Source organism: Salmo salar, chromosome ssa02 (genome assembly GCF_905237065.1).
Source record: "Salmo salar chromosome ssa02, Ssal_v3.1, whole genome shotgun sequence".
In the NCBI taxonomy this organism is placed as follows: domain Eukaryota; kingdom Metazoa; phylum Chordata; class Actinopteri; order Salmoniformes; family Salmonidae; genus Salmo; species Salmo salar.
Window position 1 is genome coordinate 89,778,741 of NC_059443.1, and position 18,406 is coordinate 89,797,146.

Genomic DNA, 18,406 nt, shown 5'->3' on the forward strand with positions numbered 1-18,406 from the left:
AATGTAAACACACGAGCAGCAGTCTAAGGTACTGCATCTCAGTGCTAGAGGCGTCACTACAGACCCTGGTTCAAAACTAGGCTGTATCATAACAGGCCGTGATTGGGAGTCCCATAGGGCAACGCACAGTGGCCCAGCATCGTCTGGGTTAGGGTTTGGCCGGGGTTTGGCAGTCATTGTAAATAATAATTTGTCTTTAGCTGGCTTGCCTGGTTAAATAAAGGTTAAATACATTTTTTAAATGTAACTTCATTACACCGTTACACTGGCATACAAACTCGGTAGCATAGAGTTGATAATACATATGACGTTGGGAAATAGTGCATTGTGGGTAGTTTAGAAGATTTCCAGAAATAAGTTAATAAATATGTAATAACGCAAAAACATAACTGTTTGTACTTATAGGTAACCATAAAGTGACTACAACTAGCTTACTAAGTCTTTAACCACACTGTGTTGTTACACTGCTGAGTAAAAACTAATGCTTCCTACACTTTAACTTGTTGTCTGAAAATAAAATAAAAATTTTACTCAACTGCGTTACCCACTCCAGTCAGCAGATGGCGGTCTGGGAATTTAAGGCGATGCTGTTAGTGTGACGTATAATGTAGTGGACGGAACGCTTCTTTCAACAGCAGCAACAGTTATTCAGACACCTCGGTAGCTTGCTAGACAAAATAGCCGAACCAATAAAGCTCTTTAGACGCTTTTGTGTATATTAGCCACAGTGTTTTAAACCCACTTCTGTCGTCTAGTTAGTTATCCGATTTAATTTAATATTTACGGTGTTGTTGTTATTAGTCATCTAGCGGGCTGGTTAAGTTAGCATTAGCCTAGCTAGCTAACATTCCCAACCATGCGGTCATTGAGCTACTCTCAAGTAGAGGGTGAGGCTGTTACAGTGAAAGAAGAGAAAGACGCGTTCAGAGTGAAAGAGGAGGAGGATGTTCCAGTCAAAGAAGAGGACGATGCCGTTTTTGGAGTGAAAGAGGAGGAGGGGCATCTTAAGACATCCAATGGTTCTAACGATGAACGGGCCCTGATTAACACTAGTAAGTACTGTCTTAAAAACAGGCACAAACTCTGCAGTTGTTGAACTGATGTTTGGTCTTAAAGCGGAAATCTGCAATTGCTACATCCATATTTAGACTTTATAATTATTTATTTATAGCCATTGATTCTTGAAGAATATAACACATGTCTCATGAGCTTAGTTCAACTGTTGTACCCCATCAGAACCCCAAATAAGCTTTTTTTACTCCAATGTCTAGAAACAATGTAAATCAACACTGTATAGCCGCAACATGGTTAAAACTATCATTCAGTCCTTGCATCCATGTCTATGAATTTTGAAAGTAATTACATTTCTCCAACCCCATCTTATTACCAAAACAGTGGTGGGATGACAGATTTGTTATTGTTTGAACTGCAGATTGCTGGGTTGTGTGGGTTTTTTAAACAGAAACAAAATTGTCAGCCCTGAGACTTGGTTTGGTAAACAGCTGAGGGATGGGGGAAGGAGAAATGTAACCACTCTCACATTCATAGAGAAGCTATTGTAGCAACCGTAACTCAACACCTAGCGACCTCGTCAAGAAGTTCAGACATCTTGGTGTAACAGTTATAAGGTGTTGGCTTGACAGTTGCTGGACCCAGGTTTGAGTCCAGCTCAGGGCTACCCCCTGAATTCACTACACTATGAATACAAAGACTGGCCATCCATGATGTCATAATGATAGTTTAACCAGGTTTCTAGGATATATAGTATATTCTAGAATTCATCCATGATGTCATAATGATAGTTTAACCAGGTTTCTAGGCTATATAGTATATTCTAGAATTCATCCATGATGTCATAATGATAGTTTAACCATGTTTCTAGGCTATATAGTATATTCTAGAATTCATCCATGATGTCATGATAGTTTAACCAGGTTTCTAGGCTATATAGTATATTCTAGAATTCATCCATGAGGTCATAATGATAGTTTAACCAGGTTTCTAGGATATATAGTATATTCTAGAATTCATCCATGATGTCATAATTATTGTTTTAAACAGATTTTGAGGCTATATAATATATTATATATTCTATTATATATATATATATATATATATATATATATATATATATATATATATATATATTTATTACATTACATTCATGAATTGGTTTGAAACCTTCTCAAAGTTGGTGCCTTGACGGATTTGTAAAAAATGGTTTGTCATAAGACACATTTATTTATTTAAATGTAAACTTTATTTAACAAGGCAAGTCAGTTAAGAACAAATTCTTATTTACAATGACTGCCTACCCTGGACGACGCTGGGCCAATTGTGCGCCGCCCTATGGGACTCCAAATCACGGCCGGTTGTGATACAGCCTGGATTTGAACCAGGGTGTCTGTAGTGAAGCCTCAAGCACTGAGATGCAGTGTCTTAGACCGCTGCGCCACTCTGGAGCCCCAAAATCATGTTCAAGTGCTGTCCCCAACTAAAATAAATCTTGGTCAACCAAGAGTCATCTGTTCTTTCTACAAATCGCCCCATGTGTTTTTATAAAATCTATATGTACTGAACTTGTCTGATGCTTTAAGCATGCTATTTGATTAAATAATTAAAACACACAAATGACCGGAGGGAGCCAGTCGTCAACATAACCTGACCGGAGGGAGCCAGTCGTCAACATAACCTGACCGGAGGGAGCCAGTCGTCAACATAACCTGACCGGAGGGAGCCAGTCGTCAACATAACCTGACCGGAGGGAGCCAGTCGTCAACATAACCTGACCGGAGGGAGCCAGTCGTCAACATAACCTGACCGGAGGGAGCCAGTCGTCAACATAACCTGACCGGAGGGAGCCAGTCGTCAACATAACCTGACCGGAGGGAGCCGACCAGTTCTGAAAGCCTTTAGCCGTACCCTCATCCTACTCTTCTGTCCCTGATGTAGACGTTATCCCAGGCCCTTTGTGTCCCCAGGCGCTCTCATTTGTTGACTTCTGTAACCGTAAAAGCCTTAGTTTCATTCATGTTAACATCAGAAGCCTCCTCCCTAAGTTTATTTTACTCACTGCTTTAGCACACTCCACCAACCTTGATGTCCTTGCCGTGTCTGAATCCTGGTTTAGGAAGATAACCAAAAATTCTGAAATTTCCATCCCCAACTACAACATTTTCCATCAAAATGAGAGGAGTTGCAATCTACTGCAGAGATGGCCTGCAAAGTTCTATCATACTTTCCAGGTCTAAGCCCAAACAGTTCGAGCTTCTAATTTAAAAAAATAATCTCTCCAGAAATAAGTCTCTCACTGTTGCCGCCTGTTACAGACCCCCCTCAGCTCCCAGCTGTGCCCTGGACACCATATGTGAATTGATTGGCCCCCATCTATCTTCAGAGTTCGTTCTGTTAGGTGACCTAAAATGGGATATGCTTAACCTCTCTAGGGGGTGTGGGACGCTAGCGTCCTACATGGCCAACATCCAGTGAAATTGCAGAGCGCCAAATTCAAAAACAGAAATACTCATTATAAGAATTCATAAAACATACTAGTGTTATACATCGGTTTAAAGATTAACTTCTTGTTAATCCAACCACGGTGTCAGATTTCAAAAAGGCTTTACCGTGAAAGCATACCAAGCAATTATCTGAGAACAGCGCCCAGCAGACAAATCATTACAAACAGTTACCAGCCAAGTAGAGGAGTTACACAAGTCAGAAATAGCGATAAAATGAATCACTTACTTTTGATGATCTTCATATCGTTGCACTCACAAGACTCCCATTTACTCAATAAATGTGCGTTGTGTTCGGTAAAGTCTCTCTTTATATCCAAAAACCTCAGTTTTGTTCAGTAATCCACAGGCTCAAAGGCAATCCCAACAGCCAGATGAAAAACCCGAAAAGTATCAGTAAAGTTCGTAGAAACATGTCAAACGATGTTTATAATCAATCCTCAGGTTGTTTTTAGCTTAAATAATAGATAACATTTCAACCGGACAATAACGTCTTCAATATAAAAGGTAAACAAGAAAGCCGCGCTCTCTGTCTCGCGCATGAAAAATCTCTGGGACAATGAATGGTCTACTCATTCAGAGTGGTCTTACGCTCTCATTTTTCAGAATACAAGCCTGAAACAATTTCTAAAGACTGTTGACATCTAGTGGAAGCCATAGGAAGTGCAATTTGAGACCTAAGTCAATGGAATCTGTATAGGCAGTCAACAAAAAAATCCCACTTCCTGGATGGATTTTTCTCAGGTTTTCGCCTGTCATATCAGTTCTGTTATTTACATTTACATTTTAGTCATTTGGCAGACGCTCTTATCCAGAGCGACTTCCAGTAGTGAATGCATACATTTCATTTCATGCATTTTTTTTGTACTGGCCCCCCGTGGGAATCGAACCTACAACCCTGGCGTTGCACACACCATGCTGGTGTTGCAAACACCATGCTCTACCAACTGAGCCACAGGGATGCCTGTTATACTCACAGACATGATTTTAACAGATTTGGAAACTTTAGAGTGTTTTCTATCCAAATCTACCAAGTTTACTTTGGCACGCTTTTCATCCAGAGGTGAAAATAGTGCCCCCTACCCTAGTAAGGTTAACACCCCGGCTGTCCTACAATCCAAGCTAGATGCCCTCAATCTCACACAAATTATCAAGGAACCCACCAGGTACAACCCTAAATCCGTAAACATGGGCACCCTCATAGATATTATCCTGACCAACTTGCCCTCCAAATACACCTCTGCTGTTTTCAATCAGGATCTCAGCGATTACTGCCTCATTGGCTGCATCCGTTATGGGTTTGCGGTCAAAACGACCACCCCTCATCACTGTCAAACGCTCCCTAAAACACTTCTGCGAGCAGGCCTTTCTAATCGACCTGGCCCGGGTATCCTGGAAGGATATTGACCTCATCCCGTCAGTAGGGGATGCCTGGTTGTTCTTTAATTGTAATTTCCTCACCACCTTAAATAAGCATGCCCCTTTCAAAAAATGTAGAACTAAGAACAGATATAGCCCTTTGTTCACTCCAGACCTGACTGCCCTCGACCAGCACAAAACATAGAATAGTCTCCGCGATATGCAACTTTTCAGAGAGTCAGGAACCAATACACACAGTCAGTTAGGAAAGCAAAGGCTAGCTTTTTCAAACAGAAATTTGCATCCCGTAGCTCTAACTCCAAAAAGTTTTGGGACACTGTAAAGTCCATGGAGAATAAGAGCGCCTTTTCCCTGCTGCCCACTGCACTGAGGCTAGGAAACAATGTCACCACCGATAACTCCACGATAATTGAGAATTTCAATAAGCATTTCTCTACGGCTGGCCATGCTTTCCTCCTGGCTACCCCAACCCCGGCCAACAGCTCCCCGCAGCTACTTTTCCAAGCCTCCCCATCTTCTCCTTCACCCAAATCCAGATAGCTGATGTTCTGAAAGAGTTGCAAAACCTGGACCCGTACAAATCAGCTGGGCTAGACAATCTGGACCCTCTCTTTCTAAAATTATCCGCCGCCATTGTGGCAACCCCTATTACTAGTCTGTTGAACCTCTCTTTCGTATCGTCCGAGATTCCTAAAGATTGGAACGCTTCCGCGGTCATCCCCCTCTTCAAAGGGGGTGATACTCTAGACCCAAACTATTACAGACCTATATCCATCCTGCCCTGCCGTTCTAAAGTCTTCGAAAGTCAAGTTAACAAACAGATCACTGACCATTTTGAATCCCACCGTACCTTCTCCGCTGTGCAATCCACTTTCCGAGCTGGTCACAGATGCACCTCAGCCACGCTCAAGGTACTAAACGATATCATAACCGCCATCGATAAAAGACAGTACTGTGCAGCTGTCTTCATCAACCTGGCCAAGGCTTTCGACTTTGTCATTCACCGTATTCTTATCGGCAGACTCAACAGCCTTCGTTTCTCAAATGACTGACTCGCCTGGTTCACCAACTACTTCAAATCAAATCAAATCAAATGTATTTTTATATAGCCCTTCGTACATCAGCTGATATTCTCAAAGTGCTGTACAGAAACCCAGCCTAAAACCCCAAACAGCAAGCAAAGCATGTGAAAGAAGCACGGTGGCTAGGAAAAACTCCCTAGGAAAAACTCCCTAGAAAGGCCAAAAACCTAGGAAGAAACCTAGAGAGGAACCAGGCTATGAGGGGTGGCCAGTCCTCTTCTGGCTGTGCAGGGTGGATATTATAACAGAACATGGTCAAGATGTTAAAATGTTCATAAATGACCAGCATGGTCAAATAATAATAATCATAGTAGTTGTCGAGGGTGCAACAAGCACGTCCGGTGAACAGGTCAGGGTTCCATAGCCGCAGGCAGAACAGTTGAAACTGGAGCAGCAGCACGGCCAGGTGGACTGGGGACAGCAAGGAGTCATCATACCAGGTAGTCCTGAGGCATGGTCCTAGGGCTCAGGTCCTCCGAGAGAAAGAGAGAATTAGAGAGAGCATATTTAAATACACACAGGACACCGGATAAGACAAGAGAAATACTCCAGATGTAACAGACTGACCCTAGCCCCCGACACATAAACTACTGCAGCATAAATACTGGAGGCTGAGACAGGAGGGATCAGAAGACACTGTGGCCCCATCCGATGATACCCCCGGACAGGGCCAAACAGGCAGGATATAACCCCACCCACTTTGCCAAAGCACAGCCCCCACACCACTAGAGGGATGTCTCCAACCACCAACTTACCGTCCTTAGACAAGGCCGAGTATAGCCCACAACGATCTCCGCCATGGCACAACCCAAGGGGGGGGCGCCAACCCAGACAGGAAGACCACGTCAGTGACTCAACCCACTCAAGTGACGCACCCATCCCATGGACGGCATGGAAGAACACCAGTAGGCCAGTGACTAAGCCCCTGTAAAAGGGTTAGAGGCAGAGAATCCCAGTGGAAAGAGGGGAACCAGCAAGGCAGAGACAGCAAGGGCGGTTCGTTGCTCCAGCCTTTCCGTTCACCTTCACACTCCTGGGCCAGACTATACTTAATCATAGGACCTACTGAAGAGATAAGTCTTCAGTAAAGACTTAAAGGTTGAGACTGAGTCTGCGTCTCTCACATTGGTAGGCAGACCATTCCATAAAAATTGAGCTCTATAGGAGAAAGCCCTACCTCCAGCCGTTTGCTTAGAAATTCTAGGGACAATTAGGAGGCCTGCGTCTTGTGACCGTAGCGTACGTGTAGGTATGTACGGCAGGACCAAATCGGAAAGATAGGTAGGAGCAAGCCCATGTAATGCTTTGTAGGTTAGCAGTAAAACCTTGAAATCAGCCCTTGCCTTAACAGGAAGCCAGTGTAGGGAGGCTAGCACTGGAGTAATATGATCAAATTTTTTGGTTCTAGTCAGGATTCTAGCAGCCGTATTTAGCACTAACTGAAGTTTATTTAGTGCTTTATCCGGGTAGCCGGAAAGTAGAGCATTGCAGTAGTCCAGCCTAGAAGTAACAAAAGCATGGATTAATTTTTCTGCGTCATTTTGGACAGAAAATTTCTGATTTTTGCAATGTTACGTAGATGGAAAAAAGCTGTCCTTGAAACAGTCTTGATATGTTCTTCAAAAGAGAGATCAGGGTCCAGAGTAACGCCGAGGTCCTTCACAGTTTTATTTGAGACGACTGTACAACCATCCAGATTAATTGTCAGATTCAACAGAAGATCTCTTTGTTTCTTGGGACCTAGAACAAGCATCTCTGTTTTGTCCGAGTTTAAAAGTAGAAAGTTTGCAGCCATCCACTTCTTTATGTCTGAAACACAGGCTTCTAGCGAGGGCAATTTTGGGGCTTCACCATGTTTCATTGAAATGTACAGCTCTGTGTCGTCCGCATAGCAGTGAAATTTAACATTATGTTTTCGAATGACATCCCCAAGAGGTAAAATATATATAGTGAAAACAATAGTGGTCCTAAAACGGAACCTTGAGGAACACCGAAATTTACAATTGATTTGTCAGAGGACAAACCATTCACAGAGACAAACTGATATCTTTCCGACAGATAAGATCTAAACCAGGCCAGAACTTGTCCATGTAGACCAATTTGGGTTTCCAATCTCTCCAAAAGAATGTGGTGATCGATGGTATCAAAAGCGGCACTAAGATCTAGGAGCACGAGGACAGATGCAGAGCCTCGGTCTGACGTCATTAAAAGGTAATTTACCACCTTCACAAGTGCAGTCTCAGTGCTATGATGGGGTCTAAAACCAGACTGAAGCGTTTCGTATACATTGTTTGTCTTCAGGAAGGCAGTGAGTTGCTGTGCAACAGCTTTTTCTAAAATTTTTGAGAGGAATGGAAGATTCGATATAGGCCGATAGTTTTTTATAATTTCTGGATCAAGATTCGGCTTTTTCAAGAGAGGCTTTATTACTGCCACTTTTAGTGAGCTTGGTACACATCCGGTGGATAGAGAGCCGTTTATTATGTTCAACATAGGAGGGCCAAGCACAGGAAGCAGCTCTTTCAGTAGTTTAGTTGGAATAGGGTCCAGTATGCAGCTTGAGGGTTTGGAGGCCATGATTATTTTCATCATTGGGTCAAGAGATATAGTACTAAAACACTTTAGTATCTCCCTTGATCCTAGGTCCTGGCAGAGTTGTGTAGACTCAGGACAATGGAGCTTTGGAGGAATACCCAGATTTAAAGAGGAGTCTGTAATTTGCTTTCTAATGATCATGATCTTTTCCTCAAAGAAGTTCATAAATGTATTACTGCTGAAGTGAAAGCCATCCTCCATTTGCGAAGGCTGCTTTTTAGTTAGCTTTGCGACAGTATCAAAAAGAAATTTCGGATTGTTCTTATTTTCCTCAATTAAGTTGGAAAAATAGGATGATCGAGCAGCAGTGAGGGCTCTTCGATACTGCACGGTACTGTCTTTCCAAGCTAGTCGGAAGACTTCCAGTTTGGTGTGGCGCCATTTCTGTTCCAATTTTCTGGAAGCTTGCTTCAGAGCTCGTGTATTTTCTGTATACCAGGGAGCTAGTTTCTTATGACAGATGTTTTTAGTTTTTAGGGGTGCAACTGCATCTAGGGTATTGCGCAAGGTTAAATTGAGTTCCTCGGTTAGGTGGTTAACTGATTTTTGTCCTCTGACGTCCTTGGGTAGGCAGAGGCAGTCTGGAAAGGCATCAAGGAATCTTTGGGTTGTCTGAGAATTTATAGCACGACTTTTAATGCTCCTTGGTTGGGGTCTGAGCAGATTATTTGTTGCAATTGCAAACGTAATAAAATGGTGGTCCGATAGTCCAGGATTATGAGGGAAAACATTTAGATCCACAACATTCCATGGGACAAAACTAGGTCCAGAGTATGACTGTGGCAGTGAGTAGGTCCAGAGACATGTTGGACAAAACCCACTGAGTCGATGATGGCTCCGAAAGCCTTTTGGAGTGGGTCTGTGGACTTTTCCATGTGAATGTTAGTCACCAAAAATTAGAATATTATCTGCTATGACTACAAGATCCGATAGGAATTCAGGGAACTCAGTGAGGAACACTGCATATGGCCCAGGAGGCCTGTAAACAGTAGCTATAAAAAGTGAGTGAGTAGGCTGCATAGATTTCATGACTAGAAGCTCAAAAGACGAAAACGTAATTGTTTTTTTTTTTGTAAATTGAAATTTGCTATCGTAAATGTTAGCAACACCTCCGCCTTTGCCGGATGCACGAGGGGTATGGTCACTAGTGTAACCAGGGGTGAGGCCTCATTTAACACAGTAAATTCATCAGGCTTAAGCCATGTTTCAGTCAGGCCAATCACATCAAGATTATTATCAGTGATTAGTTCATTGACTATAACTGCCTTGGAAGTGAGGGATCTAACATTAAGTAACCCAATTTTGAGATGTGAGGTATCACAATCTCTTTCAATAATGGCAGGAATGGAGGAGGTCTTTATACTAGTGAGATTGCTAAAGCGAACACCGCCATTTTTAATTTTGCCCAACCTAGATCGAGGCACAGACACGGTCTCAATGGGGAAAGCTGAGCTGACTACGCTGACTGTGCTAGTGGCAGACTCCACTAAGCTGTCAGGCTGGCTAACAGCCTGCTGCCTGTCAGACAGAGTTCAGTGTGTCAGACAGAGTTTAGTGTGTCAAATCGGAGGGCCTGTTGTCCGGACCTCTGGCAGTCTCTATGGGGGTACCACAGGGTTCAATTCTCGGACCGACTCTTTTCTCTGTTCAACGATGTTGCTCTTGCTGCGTGTGATTCCTTGATCCACCTCTACGCAGACGACACCATTCTGTATACATCTGGCCCTTTGGACACTGTTAACCTCTCTAGGCTAGGCGGGACGAATTCGTCCCACCTACGTAACAGCCACGGCTATCCTGTGGCGCGATTTTCAAAACCTTAAAAATCCTATTACTTCAATTTCTCAAACATATGACTATTTTACAGCCATTTAAAGATAAGACTCTCGTTAATCTAACCACACTGTCCGATTTCAAAAAGGCTTTACAACGAAAGCAAAACATTAGATTATGTCAGCAGAGTACCAAGCCAGAAATAATCAGACACCCATTTTTCAAGCCAGCATATAATGTCACCAAAACCCAGAAGACAGCTAAATGCAGCACTCACCTTTGATGATCTTCATCAGATGACAACCCTAGGACATTATGTTATACAATACATGCATGTTTTGTTCAATCAAGTTCATATTTATATCAAAAACCAGCTTTTTACATTAGCATGTGACGTTCAGAACTAGCATACCCCCCGCAAACTTCCGGGGAATTCGCTAACATTTTACTAAATTACTCACGATAAACGTTCACAAAAAAGCATAACAATTATTTTAAGAATTATAGATACAGACCTCCTCTATGCACTCGATATGTCCGATTTTAAAATAGCTTTTTGGTGAAAGCACATTTTGCAATATTCTAAGTACATAGCCCAGGCATCACGGGCTCGCTATTTAGACACCCGGCAAGTTTAGCACTCACCATAATCATATTTACTATTATAAAAATGTCATTACCTTTTGTTGTCTTCGTCAGAATACACACCCAGGACAGCTACTTCAATAACAAATGTTGGTTTGGTCCAAAATAATCCATCGTTATATCCGAATAGCGGCGTTTTGTTCGTATGCGTTCCAGACACTATCCGAAATAGTAAAGAAGTGTCACGCGCTTGGCGCAATTCGTGACAATAAAATTCTAAGTATTCCATTACCGTACGTCGAAGCATGTCAACCGCTGTTTAAAATCAATTTTTACGACATTTTCTCGTAGAAAAGCGATAATATTCCGACAGGGAATCTCCTTTTCGGCAAACAGAGGAAAAAATCCCAAAGGCGGGGCGGTCGGGGTCACGCGCATAAGCTAGTGTCTCTTGATGGGCCACTTGAGAAAGGCGATAATGTGTTTCAGCCTGGGGCTGGAATGACGACATTCTGTTTTTTCCCGGGCTCTGAGAGCCTATGGAAGACGTGGGAAGTGTCACGTTAGAGCAGAGATCCTTAGTAAATGATAGAGATGGAAAAGAAGTTCAACAAATGGTCAGACAGGCCACTTCCTGTAAAGGAATCTCTCAGGTTTTGACCTGCCATTTGAGTTCTGTTATACTCACAGACACCATTCAAACAGTTTTAGAAAATTTAGGGTGTTTTCTATCCATATGTAATAAGTATATGCATATTCTAGTTACTGAGTAGGAGTGGTAACCAGATTAAATCGGGTATGTTTTTTATCCAGCCGTGTCAATGCTGCCCCCTAGCCCTAACAGGTTAACAATCCTCCAAACGAGCTTCAATGCCATACAACACTCCACCCGTGGCCTCCAACTGCTCTTAAACTCTAGTAAAACTAAATGTATGCTCTTCAACCGATCACTACCCGCCCGTCCAGCATCACTACTCTGGACGTTTCTGACTTAGAATATGTGGACAACTATAAATACCTATGTGTCTGGTTAGACTATTAACTCTCCTTCCAGACTCACATTAAGCATCTCCAATCCAAAATTAAATCTAGAATTGGCTTCATAATTCGCAAACAAAGCCTCTTTCACTCACGCTGCCAAACATACTCTCGTAAAACTGACTATCCTACCGATCCTTGACTTCGGCGATGTAATTTTCAAAATAGCCTCCAACACTCTACTCAGCAAACTGGATGCAGTCTATCACAGTAACATCCGTTTTGTCACCAAAGCCCCATATAACACCCACCACTGGGACCTGTATGCTCTCATCGGCTGGCCCTCGCTACATATTAGTCGCCAAACCCACTGGCTCCAGGTCATCTATAAGTCTTTGCTAGGCCGCCTTCACTCACTGGTCACCATAGCAACACCCACCCATAGCACGCGCTCCAGGAGGTATATCTCACTGGTCATCCCCAAAGCCAATACCTGCTTTGGCTGCATTTCCTTCCAGTTCTCTGCTGCCAATCACTGGAACGAATTGCAAAAATCACTGAAGTTGGAGACTTATCTCCCTCACTAACTTTAAGCATCAGCTATCTGAGCAGCTTACCGATTGCTGCAGCTGTACACAGCACATCTGTAAATAGCCCATCCAACTGCTTACCTGATCCCCAAGTTTTTATTTACTTTTTTTGCTCTTTTGCACAGCAGTATTTCTACTTGCACATCATCTGCACATCTATCACTCCAGTGTTAATTTTCTAAATTGTAATTACTTTGCTACTATGGCCTATTTATTGCCTTTCCTCCGTACTCCATTTGCACACATTGTATATTGTTTTTTCTATTGTGTTATTGACTGTACGTTTGTTTTTCCCATGTGTAACTCTGTTGTTTTTTTGTCGCACTGCTTTGCTTTATCTTGGCCAGGTCGCAGTTGTAAATGAGAACTTGTTCTCGACTGGTCTATCTGGTTAACCTCTTATGGCTAGGGGGCAGTATTTTCACGGCTGGATAAAAAACGTACCCGATTTAATCTGGTTACTAATAACTAGTAACTAGAATATGCATATACTTATTATATATGGATAGAAAACACCCTAAAGTTTCTAAAACTGTTTGAATGGTGTCTGTGAGTATAACAGAACTCAAATGGCAGGTCAAAACCTGAGAGATTCCTTTACAGGAAGTGGCCTGTCTGACCATTTCTGGAACTTCTTTGCCATCTCTATCTTTTACTAAGGATCTCTGCTCTAACGTGACACTTCCTACGTCGTCCATAGGCGCTCAGAGCCCGGGAAAAACCTGAATGTCGTCATCCCAGCCCCAGGCTGAAACACATTATCGCCTTTCTCAAGTGGCCGATCAAGGGACTCTGGGCTTAGGCGCGTGACCTGACCGCCCCCGTCTTTGTGATTTTTTTCCTCTGTTTGCCGAAAAAGGAGATTCCCGGTCGGAATATTATCGCTTTTCTACGAGAAAAATTGCATAAAAATTGATTTTAAGCAGCGGTTGACATGCTTCGAAGTACGGTAATGGAATATTTAGAATTTTTTTTTGTCACGAATTGCGCCATGCGCGCGACCCTTCTTTACCATTTCGGATAGTGTCTGGAACGCACGAACAAAACGCCGCTATTCGGATATAACGATGGATTATTTTGGACCAAACCAACATTTGTTATTGAAGTAGCAGTCCTGGGTGTGCATTCTGACGAAGACAACAAAGGTAATGAAACTTTTGTAATAGTAAATCGGAGTTTGATCAGGGCTAAACTTGGTCGGTGTCTAAATGGCTAGCCGTGATGGCTGGGCTATCTACTGAGAATATTGCAAAATGTGCTTTCACCGAAAAGCTATTTTAAAATCGGACATATCGAGTGCATAGAGGAGTTCTGTATCTATAATTCTTAAAATAATGTATGTTTTTTTGTGAACGTTTATCGTGAGTAATTTAGTAAATTCACCGGATGTTTGCGGGGGGGTATGCTAGTTCTGAACGTCACATGCTAATGTAAAAAGCTGGTTTTTTGATATAAATATGAACTTGATTGAACAAAACATGCATGCATTGTATAACATAATGTCCTAGGGTTGTCATCTGATGAAGATCATCAAAGGTTAGTGCTGCATTTAGCTGTGGTTTTGTTTTTTGTGACATTATATGCTAGCTTGAAAAATGGGTGTCTGATTATTTCTGGCTTGGTACTCTGCTGACATAATCTAATGTTTTGCTTTCGCTGTAAAGCCTTTTTGAAATCGGACAGTGTGGTTAGATAAAGGAGAGTCTTGTCTTTAAAATGCTGTGAAATAGTCATATGTTTGAAAAATTGAAGTTTTTGTATTTTTGAGGAATTTGTAATTCGCGCCACGCCTATCATTGGATATTGGAGCAGGTGTTCCGCTAGCGGAACGTCTAGATGTAAGAGGTTAAATAAAGGTGAAATCTTAACTTTATTGACAACACCCAAATGGATACTGTCATTAACAAGGTTCTTCAATAATGACACATAATTCATAATACTGTAGCAAACATTATATTAAGCAGGACATTCAAACGAGCCTTACAATTATAATCCAAAGTAGTGTGAAATGTACTCATAAGCAACCTGGAAATGGAGGTTACTCCCCTGAGTTTTCCCCCATTCACATTCAGAATACATTGTGAAAAACTAAAATCTTTGCTCACCATTTTTGCTCCAGGCAGATATAGTACATCCATAACTAGTGGTTTCCTCATTAGCAGGGAGGAGTTTCTGCAATCAAATTGCCCTCGTCCCGCAATTTTTGCAAACACAGAAAGAGGCCTATATTGGAGACCAAAAGTCGTCTAGCACACTGCTTAGAGTTTCAACAACATGAATAACTTATTTCTAGCCTACAATCATCGATGTTACTACTAATGTGAAAAGAAGTCATTTTAAGACAATTGTCAAATAATTTTAACAGTCATTACAGACGTCAGTTGTTGTACAACATCATGGCTCCACTGTTGGCATCACCTTTTACAGTGGATTACCGCTGTTGTGGGCCTTTAATCATATGTCTGACTTTGGTGTTCACACAGGAGAGATATGGGACTATCGTGGAGCCTCAACAACCTCATGATGCTGAAGAGGCAGAGAAGAGTCTCTCCAGATCAGAACTCCTCAAGAAACACCTGCAGAGATCCACAGTGAAGAGAACTCACTGCTGCTCTGACTGTGGGAAGAGATTCACCTCATCAGGCATTCAAATTCATCAGAGAATCAAGACAGGCGAGAAATCTATATTACACCAGAGAACACACATAGGAGAGAAACCTTATAGCTGTGATCAATGTGGGAAGAGTTTTACTCAGTCAAGCAGCCTGATATCACACCAGAGAACACACACAGGAGAGAAATCTTATAGCTGTGATAAATGTGGGAAGAGTTTTACTACATCTGGCTCTCTGACTCTACACCAGAGAACACACACATGAGAGAAATCTTATAGCTGTGATAAATGTGGGAAGAGTTTTACTACATCTGGCTCTCTGACTCTACACCAGAGAACACACACATGAGAGAAATCTTATAGCTGTGATAAATGTGGGAAGAGTTTTACTACATCTGGCTCTCTGACTCTACACCAGAGAACACACACAGGAGAGAAACCTTATAGCTGTGGTCAATGTGGGAAGAGTTTTACTCAGTCAAGAAACCTGATATCACACCAGAGAACACACACAGGAGAGAAACCTTGTAGCTGTGAACATTCTCCGATAAGTCATCTGATCAAACACCAGAAAATACATGAAGGGGTTGTTTCATGATATCAATGATATGTCACAATGTAGAATGTTTTAACATTGTAGTAGGAATATTTTAATAGTGTCACAATGTAGAACCCTAAACGTTTGCCCCCTGTTCTATTGATTTCAGCATGATATGGATATCAGCCTCATAGAAAAATACAAGCTCTGAATTGAAAGAGTACTATTTATGAGATTTAACAAAAAAGAGTTGTGTTACACTTACCACGTTGGTGACGCACTTGAATCAAAATGTATCTGGCTGTTTTCTACAAGTTGTCCTCTAACCAGTGATGTACACATTATTCCCAGATTCCGTGTGGTTTTTCAGCTGTTAGTTTTAATAGGACGTGCAACCTCATCTCCCTCCTCTCGGCACAATTGATTTCAACATGATATCGATGAGTTATGACAAATAAGTGTTGTGTTCCTTTGTTTAGTGACCCCTAAATTTAAATGCATCACTCCAAAATGTAGCTGACTGTCTTCTGCAGGTTGTCCTCTAACCAGTGAGGTAAAATATATCTCAATTTCCAAGTGTTTTTTGTTTTGTTGTGTTAGTTTGAAGAGCAAATTCAACCTGATTTCCCCCCAAATGGATATAAGATATGTGTTTTGCGTTTAGCCAGTGCGTTGCCATGGATCTTTATTTATTTTGACTGCACGTTTTTCCGTATTGGAGATGATTTTTGTTTGGACTCTTTCCAAGGGGACGAGAGTTCTAGAAGCTAATGGGGAAGGTGTTACAGGCTTTGGTTTTTCCGTTTATGTTTTGAGGTTGGACTTTAGGTCTAGCCCGTTAGCACGTCTAGCTCGTTAGCACGTCTAGCTGGTTAGCACGTCTAGCTCGTTAGCACGTAGGACGCACTGATTGGTGTCACCTCGTTAGTCAGTATGTGTTACACCTGTGCTGGCTTGTCCATCTCGTTAGTGGGAAGGTGTTTCACCTGAGCTGGTCCAGGTTCTATTTAAGAGTGTCTGGCCCAGTGCTCCAGTTGTCTTGATACATGTGGAGAGTCAACACCTTTAGTTGCTCCACCTTTTTGGTTTGCTTCCTGTCTTTAAGTTTGGTGTGGGTTTTTCTTTTGTTTGTCTCTTCTTGGGCAGATTTAGTGGGTGTCTTTTAGGTCCCAGTTGTTGTTACTAGTCAACTTTCAGAACCCCTCCTAAAAAACAAGTTATATTTTGGGTTGGATATTGCATCCAATGGCATTTCCTTAGAATTTTCATTAGTATTTCAGTTGTTAGTCTTCTGTTTTTTTATCCTCTTATGTTTGTGTACTAAATATTTCTGTTTATTTTTATTGTTTTTTCCTGTGAAGCCATTATGTTGCATCCATGTCTGACATGTGCTGTATAAATAAAGCTTGATTTGAACATATTGCAAAACGAATGAACCCTATGACCGACCAATCAACAGACTCTTGGTCCCTTTTAGTATGAAAATCAGTATCAATCCCATGTCAAAGGATTCAACTACTGATAACAGAAACAAACAAATGGATCAAACGGATTAATCCCACTTTTCCAGCCTGCTGAAGGCGTGGTGGAGTGGTAAACACCACCCCCGGCTCTACCAGGGGCTTGATGTGGTCTCCCACAGCTCTGCTTATGTCATGTTCTGTGGCCTTGCTGTTCCATTTCTTGACTGTCCCTGTAACACAGAAACACATTTAGTCATATTATATAAAACACTCAAAGTAATTGATATGGAGCATCTATGGCCTCAGTTACACCTGGCACCTAAATGTGACTTCTGTCATCCGATCACTCCAAACTGCATTAGGTTCAGATCGACCAGGATGGGCCTTTGACATAGTCTGGACACAGTCAGGCCACTGAATATGCATAGGCAATGTAAAGAGATGGGGTGAATGAGTGGGGAAAGGTACATTCCACACAAATGACCTTGATAATATCAAAGAACAAATGTGTGTGTCTGAGGGGAAATTAACTTTCATACAGCCAAAAGGGGTGAGAAATTACACCAATATCAGAGGACAATTTGCACTAATGTAAATAAACATAGATGATGGATTATATTCCCTTTTGCTGACGTGATGAAATGCTAAGGGGACATAAATATTTACCATCTAAACAATGTGTGACCTCTCACCTCTCTGGCTGAAGAAGTGTTCTTCCTAACCAGTCCCTCAACAGCTCTCTGACTGAGCTCCACCCTCACTGGGTCTTCAGAGGAGAGGAAGGCTGAGGAGGGATGGAAGGATGAATGGATCAGTCAGTTAATAAATTGTAGAGCTGCTGTCTGACAAAATCACTATTTTAGTAGTTCATTAAAGTAAATAAGGCTTTATGACTGCTGAATACCAACTATCAATCACTTAGATCATGTATTTTCAGGTAGACACACATCCTTGGGACGTCCCTAGCCCATTGAAGTTGACATTTAAAATGGTTAAGGTAGGGGTTAAGGTTAGGGTTTAGGATAGGGATGTCCCAAGGATCCCAGATAGCATTGACCATTGTGCATTCTTCGTCTCTTTTACATAGCAGGTGATGGGTTCTGACTTCTGAACTTGAAAATATGAAATATCCTTATTATGTGAAATTGAATGAAGCTAATATGATGTACAATATTCCATGATGTTTCTATATGATAACAATAGAGTAATATATTTAATATGATGTACAATATTCCATGATGTTTCTATATGATAACAATAGAGTAATATATTTAATATGATGTACAATATTCC

At 41.8% G+C, this 18,406-nt stretch overlaps 1 protein-coding gene across 1 annotated transcript in view; it reads left to right on the top strand.

Moving 5' to 3' along the window:
- LOC123738809 (zinc finger protein 180-like) overlaps positions 1-18,406 on the top strand; it is an 86,288-nt gene that overhangs the window by 5,133 nt on the left and 62,749 nt on the right. The window contains exon 2 of the mRNA XM_045713529.1: positions 15,531-15,639. Coding sequence (XP_045569485.1) covers positions 15,531-15,639 — 109 coding nt within the window. The remainder of the gene's footprint in view (positions 1-15,530; positions 15,640-18,406) is intronic.